The 12,909-nt window shown below is 36.1% G+C and overlaps 1 protein-coding gene across 1 annotated transcript in view; it reads left to right on the forward strand.

The window, feature by feature from the left end:
- Positions 1 to 1,610: 1,610 nt before the first annotated feature.
- Positions 1,611 to 12,909, forward strand: part of LOC121323256 (pre-mRNA-splicing factor CWC22 homolog) — a 35,816-nt gene continuing 24,517 nt past the window's right edge. The window contains exons 1-6 of the mRNA XM_041264208.1: positions 1,611 to 1,692; positions 3,798 to 3,891; positions 6,359 to 6,561; positions 9,348 to 9,403; positions 9,816 to 9,947; positions 12,240 to 12,521. Coding sequence (XP_041120142.1) covers positions 1,618 to 1,692; positions 3,798 to 3,891; positions 6,359 to 6,561; positions 9,348 to 9,403; positions 9,816 to 9,947; positions 12,240 to 12,521 — 842 coding nt within the window. The 5' untranslated portion in view covers positions 1,611 to 1,617. The remainder of the gene's footprint in view (positions 1,693 to 3,797; positions 3,892 to 6,358; positions 6,562 to 9,347; positions 9,404 to 9,815; positions 9,948 to 12,239; positions 12,522 to 12,909) is intronic.

Below are 12,909 nucleotides of genomic sequence, written 5' to 3' on the forward strand. Positions count from 1 at the left end.
CAACATCTGTGAACTGTCTTATTTTTCTTAATACTCCCCGTCCTTGTCCACTATTGGTCAGTCCTTTTTGGTTGGTAAGTATTCCGAAGATCTTCCTTAATAAGATCAGTTTCCTATTCAATCCATTCTATTTCTTTGTTGGTAGAGTGGATAGATTCCACTGAAATCCAGTACTCATTACAATTACATTGTAGTTTTATTTCATGCTGCCAGGCAAAATATGTTAATTTTTCAACATCGTGTCTCTCTTGACATCTCTGGGGAGTTTCCATGTATAAATATTTCAAAATAAATAATAAATGATGACTAAATATATACTGTAGCTGGGGCCTGCTTGTTAATTGCAATAACCAGGTTTGAATCCTCTAGTATATGCAAGGAATCTGTAAATTAAGCTTGTAATAAACATTGAGTTGGATGTTCTTTGCCCATAGTCCAGTTTTGAATCATTGTTGGATTTACTACACTCGTCCCGTATTGAGCAGTTGAAACTGATCTGTTGATGGACTGAGAAATATTATGTAAATGCTATGACAGTATACCAAAAGCTGTGATAAATTCAGAAGGCTGTAGCAATTTTTTATATTTTTAAATATTTGTAATTATGATCAAAACTTATTTACTAAACATATACAATTTATATTTTCTTTAAAAAAAAAACAAAAAAAACATTATTTGTAAAATTGTATTATGTGTATTCCACATTCCAAAATAATTTCCTGTCTTTTCATCTCCATTAATTCACTCAAACTATCTTTATTTTCAGCTCCATACCCCATCTATAGTATATCCTTTGGGAGTGTGCTGCCTGACACAAAAGTAGTCGCAAGATTTATCATTAGTGCCAGCTCAACAATGTAAAACTTGCTCATGTTCTCTTCTTTTCAATAGAGAATGTTTTGTTATATAAGCATAAACTGCAAGACTGATGATGCTGGAGGGTGCACTGTAAGTATTTCTTCTTTACCTGAAGTCACCCTGCTAAAGACCCTCTATAGAATATTTTCTTCATATCTATATATCTGAAATAGTGGAGTGGACAGGAGAGAACACCATCCTGTGCACTCAGAAGAACAAAAGCTAAAGGAACTCGCTGTTCTGGAACTAAATTCTGATCTGCTTATATCTTGGCAGTAGAAAGGTGCCCCAGAACCAATACAGTTTCAGGCAAACCTTAAACATAAGTTCTATTGTCCCCGGCAGGAGATTTATATCACTAGTGACAGGAAAGGTTGGCTATTTTCTTAGAAACATGAATTTCATTAAACTTGAACAAAAGTTGTCCATAAATTTATAGCCTACGCTTTTTTACTTTCCACTTGAATAATTAAGTGGTTCTTGTTGCAAATAATAAAATACTTTTTTTTTTTTTTTTTGGATAGTTCTTCTTAAGCTGCTTTCCCTGGAGTTCAGGAGTGCTCTTCTGGTCTAATTGCCTGACATCGTACTCTATGTATATATGGCTGGGTGAACCCGTGAGAAACTAATATCCAAACATCCAAACAAACCGTGGGTTTTCAAATTTCGGGTTTTCTTATTCGCCAATATTTAGCCTTGCAAATGACTTGCTGTCTACCCATTTTGTCCTCATTACGTTTCCGTAGAACGTGTGTTGCGATGTCAGGAAACATGGAGGCAGAATCAAATCAACTCGTAATCGAAACGAGAATACATTCCACCACTGAAAAGCAGGTATTACAAAGTGTTTCATCAAATGTTTGATAAAACCAGTGTTATTGCGTCAATATTCAAGTGCTGATATAACAATATATAGTGATTTTAGTGGTTTATCGCGCTGTTTGTAAGCTTGTTATACTGGCTATACTCGTGCAGAACAGATAACAGGCCTTCATGATTTTGCTGTCAAGTCTGATCGCTCACACAGCGCTTTTCTTAAGTATTATTTACGTTTACTTTAAAATTCAATTGGGAAATCAAATCGGTGTAGGTTTTTAGGCATCTGATTATACGTGATACGTATATCCCAGACGCCTACGTTAACTTTTACAAATTATTATTTACCGATTATTATTTATGGTAACGTAACCCTAAATTTAGACAAATTATTGTTTGTTGTGCGGACAAATAACGTATTCAGTAAATTGATAATTATATGAAAATATCTTGTGAGACTTGTTCGTAATAGTATTAGTTAATTAATTTTCAAACTTAACTAAAACTTTAAGAAGGCTTAAAAAGACTTCGGTACAATGAAACTCTTAACAATCTAAATCAAAGCATCAGTGTACTAGGATTTATTTTTTTATTTGTTTATTTTTTTCAAAATAAAAAATAAACAATCAAAAGACGAATGTTTGTACAAGTAAAGTGATGGAGTGCAATGCAATATTTTGGGCGAAGGTACTTTAATAAACATGTTGCTGGGATTGTTTTGAATTGGCATGTTACATTATTATTGACCTAATAATAAATAAACTAAGAAAGACCAGTGAGTGGCACCTTTCTTGAAGTGTGTTTATGTACAGTACTGTTGGCTGAAGTCGAATACAAATGTCAAAATTGAGGTTGTGAACGGTCCACTCAAGTGTGTCTTTTACCATTCCATGAATCACAGTGGCTCTGTTCCTAAGTAGCGGTATGCATGTATTTTCAAAGTACGGGTAAAGCATAGTTCGCAGTAATGCGTGAAAAAATATTACATTGGATTGTGTTTAAATATGTTTTTATGCAGTCTTTCTTTTGACAGAAATGATCAAATACCAAGTTTAAGTTTTCATTAAGTAGTAAATTGTGTAAGAATCCGGCTTATCTACTGTATCATAATATATATCGCTATTTACTCGAATATATATATAATATATATATATAATATATCGAATGTTACAGTACATTTATTGTATTCTTTATTATGTTAATGTGTGAACTTTCTCAGAATCCTTTGACAGTCCCCTTTTTATGTTCTACAGACATGCTTTTTATTTGACTACCTATTTATTTGACTATGCTGTTTTTGTACAATATCTTTTTTTTTTTACATAAACATTGCTTATATTTAAAAAAAGAGCTTAGAAGATGTACATTTAGGCCATATTTGCCATTGCACCTGAGCTGACAGATGTCATATTGAATCTTTTCAGCACTGTTCTCGCTATTAGACATTTTTATGTTTCCGTATCAATAGATACATATAAATAAATATCTGATATTCTTATATAATTAGCGCTAAAGAGAAATACAAAACCATGTTACATTGAAATTTCATCCCCTGTGAGTTTAATGTTATTGCAGCAACTACACTAGTTCTAAAATAAACCTAATCAGTGCTGAAGAGTATTGACGCTAAAACCCAAGCATCCCCAGGTTTAAAAAAAAAAAATAAAAGGTTTACTTACCTGGAGCTTGCTTCCACCAATGGTGGTTTTGCCAAAAAGGTGCATCATAAAGCATGCATTTTATTTTTGCAGTGAACAGCGTCTGTTATTTTTTGAGTTGCCCTATTATATTTTTATTTGGTTCTTATAGCAATTGTGTCGCTTCATTCAATTAAGAGAAATAATGATATACTTAAAAAAATATATTGCTGAATTATATTGTAGGTCCTGATTTTTTATTTTATTTTTTATTTTTTGTAGGGTGCAGCTGACCTTTTTGTACTTTAGTCCTTCCTAGTCAGAATAGTATTTTTATGTCTTTCCATACACTGCCCAAATGGACACCATTAAAATTTGAAATCTCCAAGAAGTTTGTTGTGCATTGTACGAATACAATTATTTAACTTCAGAATGTATACTGTAAGTGGCTGAATGCTAACTCTTTTCCTTTTCTGTTGTACACAGCCATCCGGTTCAAGCAATATGGACAAGCCTTCAAGAAGTCGGAGTGGGAGCTCATCTGAGGAAGAGGAGCATGACAGGGGCAAAGATAAAAAAGGTTAATACAGTAAACATTATTTTAGTTGTCGCCATATCCAAAATTGTATGATTCTCGTAACAGCCAGGAACCAGGCTTTTTTTTTTTCACTAGGGAGTGACAGAAATCCCTTTAATCCTATATTACCAAGTGATGCTTTAAGACATTGGAATTCACATGTCGCTTCCATTTCTGTTGAATTGATCATTGTGATTATTGTTTTGTGTGTTATTTTTGAGTCATGTATGGAGCTTTTTTTATTTTTATGTAGATACATGTGGTTGGTTATAATTAAGGTACAGGGGTATACAGATTCATGGCATGTAACATAATGGCCTTGTTTACAAAAGGATCTTAAAAATAGCCATAAGAAGCCTGTTAATGTAATCCCGTAACACATGATTTAAAACTGTAAATGAGTTGGTATTTACTAATGTGAATGCCGCTTATTAAGATGAGTGCTATGGAAATCGTTAGCATGTTAAGACGTGCCTTATCGCGGAAGGTAAGGCACATCTTAACGAAATTAAGACATAGGGGCAACTGACTATGAAGGAATGAGCAGATATGGAGATGCATAGTTGTTAGTTCTTGATTTTACTATGTGTGTGTGTGTGTGTGTGTGTGTGTGTGTGTGTGTGTATATATATATATATATATATATATATATATATATATATGTGTGTGTGTGTGTGTGTGTGTGTGTGTGTGTTAAATACTCTATAACGCCGTTTGTAAGGCAGAATTGCAAAAATAAAAAAGTTATAAACAATCCTACCTAGACACCATCATAGCTGTACAGTATATATAAAAAGCATTTTGCTTTTGCAGTATAGTAGCCTATGCTTTTTTTTTTTTTTTTTTTTTTTTAATCCATCATTGATTAGATCAGTCTGCAGTCCTTAGGCTACATTAATGGAACTGTGAATACAACAAAGTATGTTGGCATTTAGACCAGGTGGCATATTTCAGTGATCAACGCATTTCTGTACTTTGAAATGCCGTTCACGTGTTTTACAATGTGGATCTCGCAGACACCAATTGCATGAAATGCACAGGTAATAATAACTAGGAGTAACTATACTGTACATAGCCTACTGTATAATGTATTGTAGCTAGACAAAGAATCATTTTGCACAGAAAAGTGCAAACCGGTTACGCTGTGAAGGTACAGAATTATTTGTACAGAAGTAAAAGCAGGTATGCAGATGGTATCGACCCCAGTGCCAGCCGAATGAGGCCCAGTGTGTTCCTAAAAATGTACAGCTCTTGAATATATTTAGTAAAATGAAAGCATTTGCTTAAGTATGACTTAAGTCTATACTTGAAAAAGCTTGGTTCTGTATATCAGAATACCACAAATGTTTCTTTCATGTCATAGTACTTGTGACATTTTAAATAGCCTTAAAGTCAAGGCCACGGTACACTTTCTTTAAATAACTCCAGTCCAAATCATCTCCGTTTTAAGAAATTGCTGTTTGTCACAGTGGTCTTATCAAAAACCATGTAAGCTATTATTGCAGCTTTCAATGGTGAAGATATGTTACTTTCATGATTAATGATTTAGAAAAAAAGTTGTGCTGACCTATTGCAACCTGTTCTGTACGTGTCTCCCAGGCAAGGGTATACTAAAAGTGCCAGAGTGCAAAATATTGTGCTAATGATATTCTTGTTTCACCTATAAGACTAAGATTGATTTTCTTCATGAGATTATATAAAATGTATATAGATTTTAACTGAGCTGAACCTGACTTTACTTTTACTGTCTAGATTCACAGACCTGGATTACACTAATATTGGCCTACATTAAGCAATTTACATTGTTTTCATGTATGTAGTAAAGAGAGATAACCTTCAAAGCAAGTGGTGGTCACACACTGTTCAATTATGGGTTTTAAGGGGGTTTGTTTCATTATGAAAACTATCACAATACTGTAGTTATTCATTGTGTATTGATGGATCAAGGTATGTGTTGTGTGTAATGTGACAAAGCTGCTTGCAGTTCTACAAATGTTTTTTTTTTTTGTAAATAAGAGTGCATCTCATGTTAATATTTGTCTTATTAATATTCCTTTTTTTTTTCTTTTTTTTACACATCATGTAAAGTAGGCGATCAGTAGCTATGGAAGCAGGATCTTGACTTTCCATGATTGAAATACTGCAAGTAAAACATCTGATGTGGGCGATTTAACTCGCATAAATCTCACTTTCAGCTCTGTTGGTCAAAACAGAATTGACAGCTATACATCACTTTTTGTGCCTCTCCCTGCGAGATAACCTGTAAAGAAATTACAGCCAGATGGAGGTGATTAATTAAATAAATCAGCAGGGCCTCACATTTTGCACCTTATTCCCATGTGGAGCTTTCATTTAAGTCTGAGATAATTATCATTTTATTTCAACTGTAATCTTTGTGAAATACAGGAGCGGTGTTATAAGTAAAATTTAAAAATGCTAGACTGGTTAAATGTATGTTGTGTCTGTCTAGCAGAGCCCTCAGATGCTGAGAAGAGCCCAGACGACAGAAGTAAGGAAAGCCTTCCTCAAGGGAAAGGGGGGTGTGCTTCAGGGGGCGACGACAGCGATAGCGGTAGTGACAGTTCCAGCAGCTCAGACAGTGACAGTAGCAGAGAGAGTTCAGCCAGTGCTGGTGGGGCGCGGAAAATGAAAAGCAGAGTGTCACAAATCACAGTAAGTGTCGCCTTCCTTAGTTCATTATGCACTTGTTTATAAAAAATAATAATAATCTACTGTGGGATCACCATCTTGGATTATGATAGCATTTTGTTTTTAAATTAAAAATACATTTATTTATAACTTTAAAAACACATATGATAAAACTTATACGGAACTAAATTAGACAAATGATTCAACCTTGTGCCTTCGTCAGTTTAATGTAAAACATTCTACTTGTTGTAAAGATCACTATATATACACACACACATACACACACACAGTGGCTTGCAGAAGTATTCAGACCCCTGATCAATTCTCTCATATTACCGAATTACAAATGGTACATTGAAATTTCGTTCCGTTTGATATTTTATTTTTAAACACTGAAACTCAGAATCAATTATTGTAAGGTGACATTGGTTTTATGTTGGGAAATATTTTTAAGAAAAATGAAAAACTGAAATATCTTGCTTGCATAAGTATTTAACCCCTGTGCTGTGGAAGCTCCCAGTTTGCACCGATAAAAGAAATTGCCCTAACGAGGACACAGTTACCTTACCATTGGCTTCCACCTGTGAACCATTAAAGTTGCTGTCACATTTTCTGGATAAAACCCCACGGTTGAAGGATCATTGGTAAGGCTGTGGATCTGAAGGAAAATGAAGACCAAAGAGCATTCTACAAAAGGTAGAGATAAAGTAGTACAAATGCATAGATTAGGGAAAGGGTACAAAATAATATCCAAGTGTTTGGATATCCCAGTGAGCACAGTTGGATCAATAATCAGGAAGTGAAAGCTGCATCACACCACCCAGGCACTGCCAAGAAAAGGCCGTCCCTCAAAACTCAGCACTCAGACAAGAAGGATACTTGTGAGAGAAGCCACAGAGAGGCCAACAAATACTTTGAAGGAGCTACAAATTTCAGTGGCTGGGAGTGGAGTAATGGTGCACCAGTCAACCATATCAAGAGCTCTGCATAACACTGGCCTGTATGGGAGGGTGGCAAAAAAGAAGCTGTTACTCAAAAAGTACCATCTGAAAGCACATCTGGAGTTTGCCAGAAAGCATGAGAGTGACCCAGCTGCGATGTGGGAAAAGGTTTTGTGGTCAGATGAGACCAAGATAGAGCTTTTTGGCCAAAATGCAAAGCGCTATGTGTGGCGCAAACCTAACACTGCCCATTCCTCAGGATACACCATCCCTACAGTGAAGTATGGTGGTGGCAGCATCATGCTGTGGGGATGCTTCTCATCAGCAGGGACTGGGCATCTTGTTACAATTGAAGGAAGAATAGATGGAGCAAAATACAAGAAAATACTACAAGAGAATCTGCTTCAGTCCGCTAAAAAACTGAAGCTTGGGAGGAAATTCACCTTTCAGCAGGACAATAATCCCAAGCACATGGCCAAAGCAACATTGGAGTGGCTCAAGAACAAAAAGGTGAATGTCCTACAGTGGCCCAGTCAAAGTCCTGATCTCAGTCTCATGAGAATCTGTGGCACTATTTGAAAATTGTGGTCCACAAGCGTTGTCCAACCAACCTGAACAACCTGGAGCAAATCTGCCAAGAAGAATGGGCCAAAATCACTCTGACACTGTGTGCAAAGCTGGTACATACTTACCCCAAAAGACTTAAAACTGTTATTGCAGCGAAAGGTGGCTCTACCAAATATTAATGTGTGGGGGTTGAATACTTATGCAAGCAAGATATTTCAGTTTTTTATTTTTCTTAAAAATATTTCCCAACATAAAACCAATGTCACCTTACAATAATTGATTTTGAATATAAGTGTTTTAAAATATCGAACCGATCGAAATTTCAATGTACCATTTGTAATTCAGTAATATGAGAGAATTGGTCAGGGGTCTGAATACTTTTGCAAGGCACTGTATATATTATTAAAGCCTATGTCTGTTTTAAAAACGGTCAGGAGTAAACTGAGTAACATTAATACAATACTTCTATCCTGACCATATAACCGTTATTGGCTATTTACTGGTAATTTCCTGTATGATTGTATTGTAATGAAAGTGTATTCTGGCCTTTTTTTCCTGCCCTTTTATTAATTGGGTTTTTCATTTATTTAATCATTTAGGTACATTACACTGCTTCACGCAACATGAAAGCACCTCGTCCCAGTGAGATGAAAATGAGTTAACTTGACTCTAGCTGTCACTGAATCACTGCACATATATTACACAGTACAGATTAATGTCCCCTGGGCTTCAAGTCAATGAAGTCTATTAATTCTCATCAGATTCTTGGAATTTCTCAGTTCACTCAGAGAATTGTGTTTTAATTTAGGAAGCTATACTGGCCTACTAAATTCTTGTTTTATAGTATGATTCTTTTTTCTTTTTAACCACATCACAAACTATACTAGCTACATACCTTTTGTCATTAGACAAAATGTTGTCATTTACATTTTTTATAAGGATATATTAGTGAGCATTGTAAAAAATGACCTAAAACGTTTGATATACCCCAATGCAGACTAGTACTGAAACACTAGGGTTAGAGATACAGAAAATGTAAGGATCTAATGTTGCATGTGCTTGCATCTTTTATAGTATCAGCAGTTTATCATGTTTAACTGATTGCAGTTTGGCAGGATAATTAATTTTTGGTATGTTTCTGTCCTGCTGTTCATATTACTAACATACACATTCTAATATATTTTAATAGCCTTGTCTTTGTGCTTCAGGAATAATGCTGTTTTAAGTATATTTTAAATAATGACAAATGTGTTGCTTTTTACTTTTATTTTTATGTTCTGCTTGTCTTTTTCTTTGATTCAGCATAATTTCAATGAGGAAGGAAGAGACAGATGCAAAAGCCCCTCTCCAGAACACAGGTACATAATAACCCAGTTTAAATTCATTTTTCATGACTCCCTGCTGAATTTTCAGTCAGATTGGTTTCTCTTGTGTTTAAATAAAATGTGCTTCAAGGGGAAAGCTGCTGTATACAAAAAATAGCTATTTGTAGTTAACCAAATTACTGTCTTGGTATATTTAGAAAAACTAATTAAGGATTTACAGTTGACTATTACTGTATATGGTGAACAGTGTATTTAGAGCATATTATTATTATTAGTAGTAGTCGTACTATCATTACTATCACATGCCCTCAATACACAATACTGTACGTGCCTATTGCATTTCAGATGCAGAGGTGCATTCAAAACTTAAGGACATTTTGTCAGTTTTTTGTGCCAATAACAATACATTGTTTTTATTGTATTGTCACATTTTGTTTTCCTCCAGGGATGGCGATCGCCGGAGGTCTAGGTCCCCACCAGACCGTGATGAAGATCGTGATGAAGAGCGGTATGATAGGCGGTACGACCGTGGGCGTCCTGGCACAGGCAGATACAGTGAGAGAGATGAAAACCCAAGGTGACCCATTCTTTAAACTTTAAATCTATACCAGTGATGCACAACATAAGGCCCGCAGGCCATGTCTGGCCCACAGAGAGGCACACAGTACTTGATCTCATTTAAAATATAATTTTCCACAAAATAATTTGACTTACCAATTTTACAGAACAGCGTGTTTATTCGTAATAACGCAGATTAATGGGTCTACTTTCTGTGTTCAAATATACACAACTGCTATTTCCTTACCAACGGAGGCAGTGGCTAAAAGGAGAACTACTCATCGTGATTGGTTCATGTCTGAAGTTTGATTTTTACATTCATATTGCGTGCAGTCGTTCTTCAGGGTGTACATCTGTGCAAAAATGACAGGTAATCCAATCAAGGCATGGAATTTGCTATGCTAGATTGGTGCCAGCGGTATACTGACGTATTGTTGAAGTTGACTGTTAGTACGTTTCTTTAAAATATTGTTTCATATTTCATTTGTATGAGTTATTGCTGGAATAAAAAAGCGACAAATTGATAATGAACATCGGAAATTCAACGAAACTTGGACTGAAAAACATTGAGTACACAGGCGAACTGCGAAATCAAAAAAATTGCAGATTTTCGACAGCTGTCTGCTCAGCAAGATGTCTTCAGAAAGAAACTAAAAGTGCTACAGAGGTGAGCTATGAAATAGCTTCATTAATTGCTAAGACATCTCGACCATTTAGTGATGGGGATTTTGTGATAATAGCATGCGAAAAACTGTCCTGCTCAAGCTGTGAACTTTAAACATGTCACTTTGAATCGTATGACTGTGCAGCAGCATGTGTCAGAACTGGGAGATGTTTTGTGTCAATTGAAAAATGTGGCAAAAAAAATGTTGTATATTTCTTCCTGGCAGTGGACTGATTGTTCAGACACAACTCAGATGGCAATTGTTTGAGGTTTATAAAATCTCGGGGACACAACCACCATCAATTTCAAGCTTTTTTATTTTATATATATAGAAGAAGTTGATGCTGATTATGGTGATCTGCTTCATCATACCGCAGTCCAGTGGCTCAGCAGAGGTAAAGTTTTGAAAAGGTTTGTGGTGCTGCTGGTGTGGATCAGAGCTTTTCTGACAGAAAGAAAGACCTGTATGATGGATGGTGGATGGTAAGTGGCTCTGTGCTCTTGCTTTCCTTACTGACCTCACTGCCCATCTGAACGATCTGAATGTCCATCTTCAAGGAAAGGAACAACCTATTTCTGACCTCGCCAACGAGATCACAACATTGGAAACTAAACTGAAGCTATTCCATATGCAAATGCAACAAGGTGACCTCTCGCTTTCCTACCTACCAGTAGATGTTTTTTGATCATAACTGTGACTCTGTGCCCTATTCTGAAGTCATGGAGAAGCTTCAGCGTTCATTTCGGCAGCGATTCTCAGACTTTTGGAGGGATAAAGACAAACTGAAGTTGTTTGCTGACCCATTTTCATGTGATCCACAAGCTGTGGAATCAAGTATTCAACTTGAACTTATCGACCTGCAATGGTGTAACAATCTTCGCAGCAAATTCCATGAAGGAAATCTCCTCAATTTCTACAATTGCCTGGATTTTGAGAAATTTCCAAAAATGCGACAGAGGGCCATGAAGTAGTCTGTTTGGAAGCACTTTCCTTTGTGAGCATGCCTTTTCGGTACTCGATCTCAATAAATCAAAACGTTGCAATCAGATTTCTGATGGTAATCTTCAAGCTGTTATGTGACTGGCAACATTAAAAATAAAGCCTGACATTCCTAAATTGCTATCCCAGAAGCAGTGCAACATGTCCCATTAACAGCATCCAACTTGTAACGCCTTGTTTTGTTTTGTGAAGCTATTTATACATGCTGTCAAACACCCACAGGTTCACTGAAATTAAACAATCATTCCACAATGTTGTTACATAAATATTCCATGAATAATTGTATATAATTTTTGTAGAAAGCTTAAAATAAATTAACCCGTTAACAAACATTTATATTTTGGTCTCCTTTGTTATACAACAAAACTATGACTGATTCTGAATACAGTTGTTCTTAATAATAATAATAATAATAATAATCACTCTATTAGTGGCCTTCAGAAGTGAGTTAAGTTTTCAGTCTGCCACATATATGTAACTTCTATTGGCAGTTACCTCTAAAATACATACTGTGTAATGAACACCTAGAATTTCAAAATCAAAATGAAAACTATTTTTAGTACAGATTAGTATTTACCACTTTCTCTGAAGTAGCATTCAGGCTTTGGGTTATGTCTATATTTACATTTTTTTGGTTCCATATTTAGAGAGAGGGAGAGGGAACGATATCCTGATAGGGACAGAGAGAGGGAACGAGAGAGGGAGAGGACACACAACCACAGCAGAGAGAGGGTCCGTGATCGCCGTCCCAGCAGAGAGAGGGATGCAGATCTCCAGAGAAGAGGAAGATCGCCCTCCCCTGCTGCTGAAGAGCCTCCAGTAAAAAAGAAGAAGGAAGAGCTGGATCCAATCCTGACTCGGACAGGTGGAGCCTACATTCCACCTGCCAAGCTCCGGATGATGCAGGAACAAATCACTGACAAGAGCAGGTAGGCAATAAATCTCTGGAAATCTGAACGCTGTTGAGTTGTAAAAGGTTCAAGGATGCAAAATACATTAAATCTGAAATATATTAGAATCTAACATGTTTGTTTAAATCTTACAGGTGAAATTAGAGCCATATTGCAATTATTATTTATTTCTTAGAATACGCCCTTACCCAGGGCGACTTACAGTTGTATACAAAAAATGCATATCAAGAGTAAGGGGCCGTTCACACCGGATGCGGCGTGGCAGTGACTCGTGGCAAAGGCAATTGTTTTCAATGAAGGCGGTCACGCGCAGAGGGAAGCGGCACCGCAGAGCGGTGCGCAGGAGGGGGGGGTTAAAATTAGGTTTTACAAAAATAAATATATAATGTTCAACTCCTCGTTACTT

The sequence above is a fragment of the Polyodon spathula genome, chromosome 11 (genome assembly GCF_017654505.1).
Source record: "Polyodon spathula isolate WHYD16114869_AA chromosome 11, ASM1765450v1, whole genome shotgun sequence".
Lineage (NCBI taxonomy): Eukaryota > Metazoa > Chordata > Actinopteri > Acipenseriformes > Polyodontidae > Polyodon > Polyodon spathula.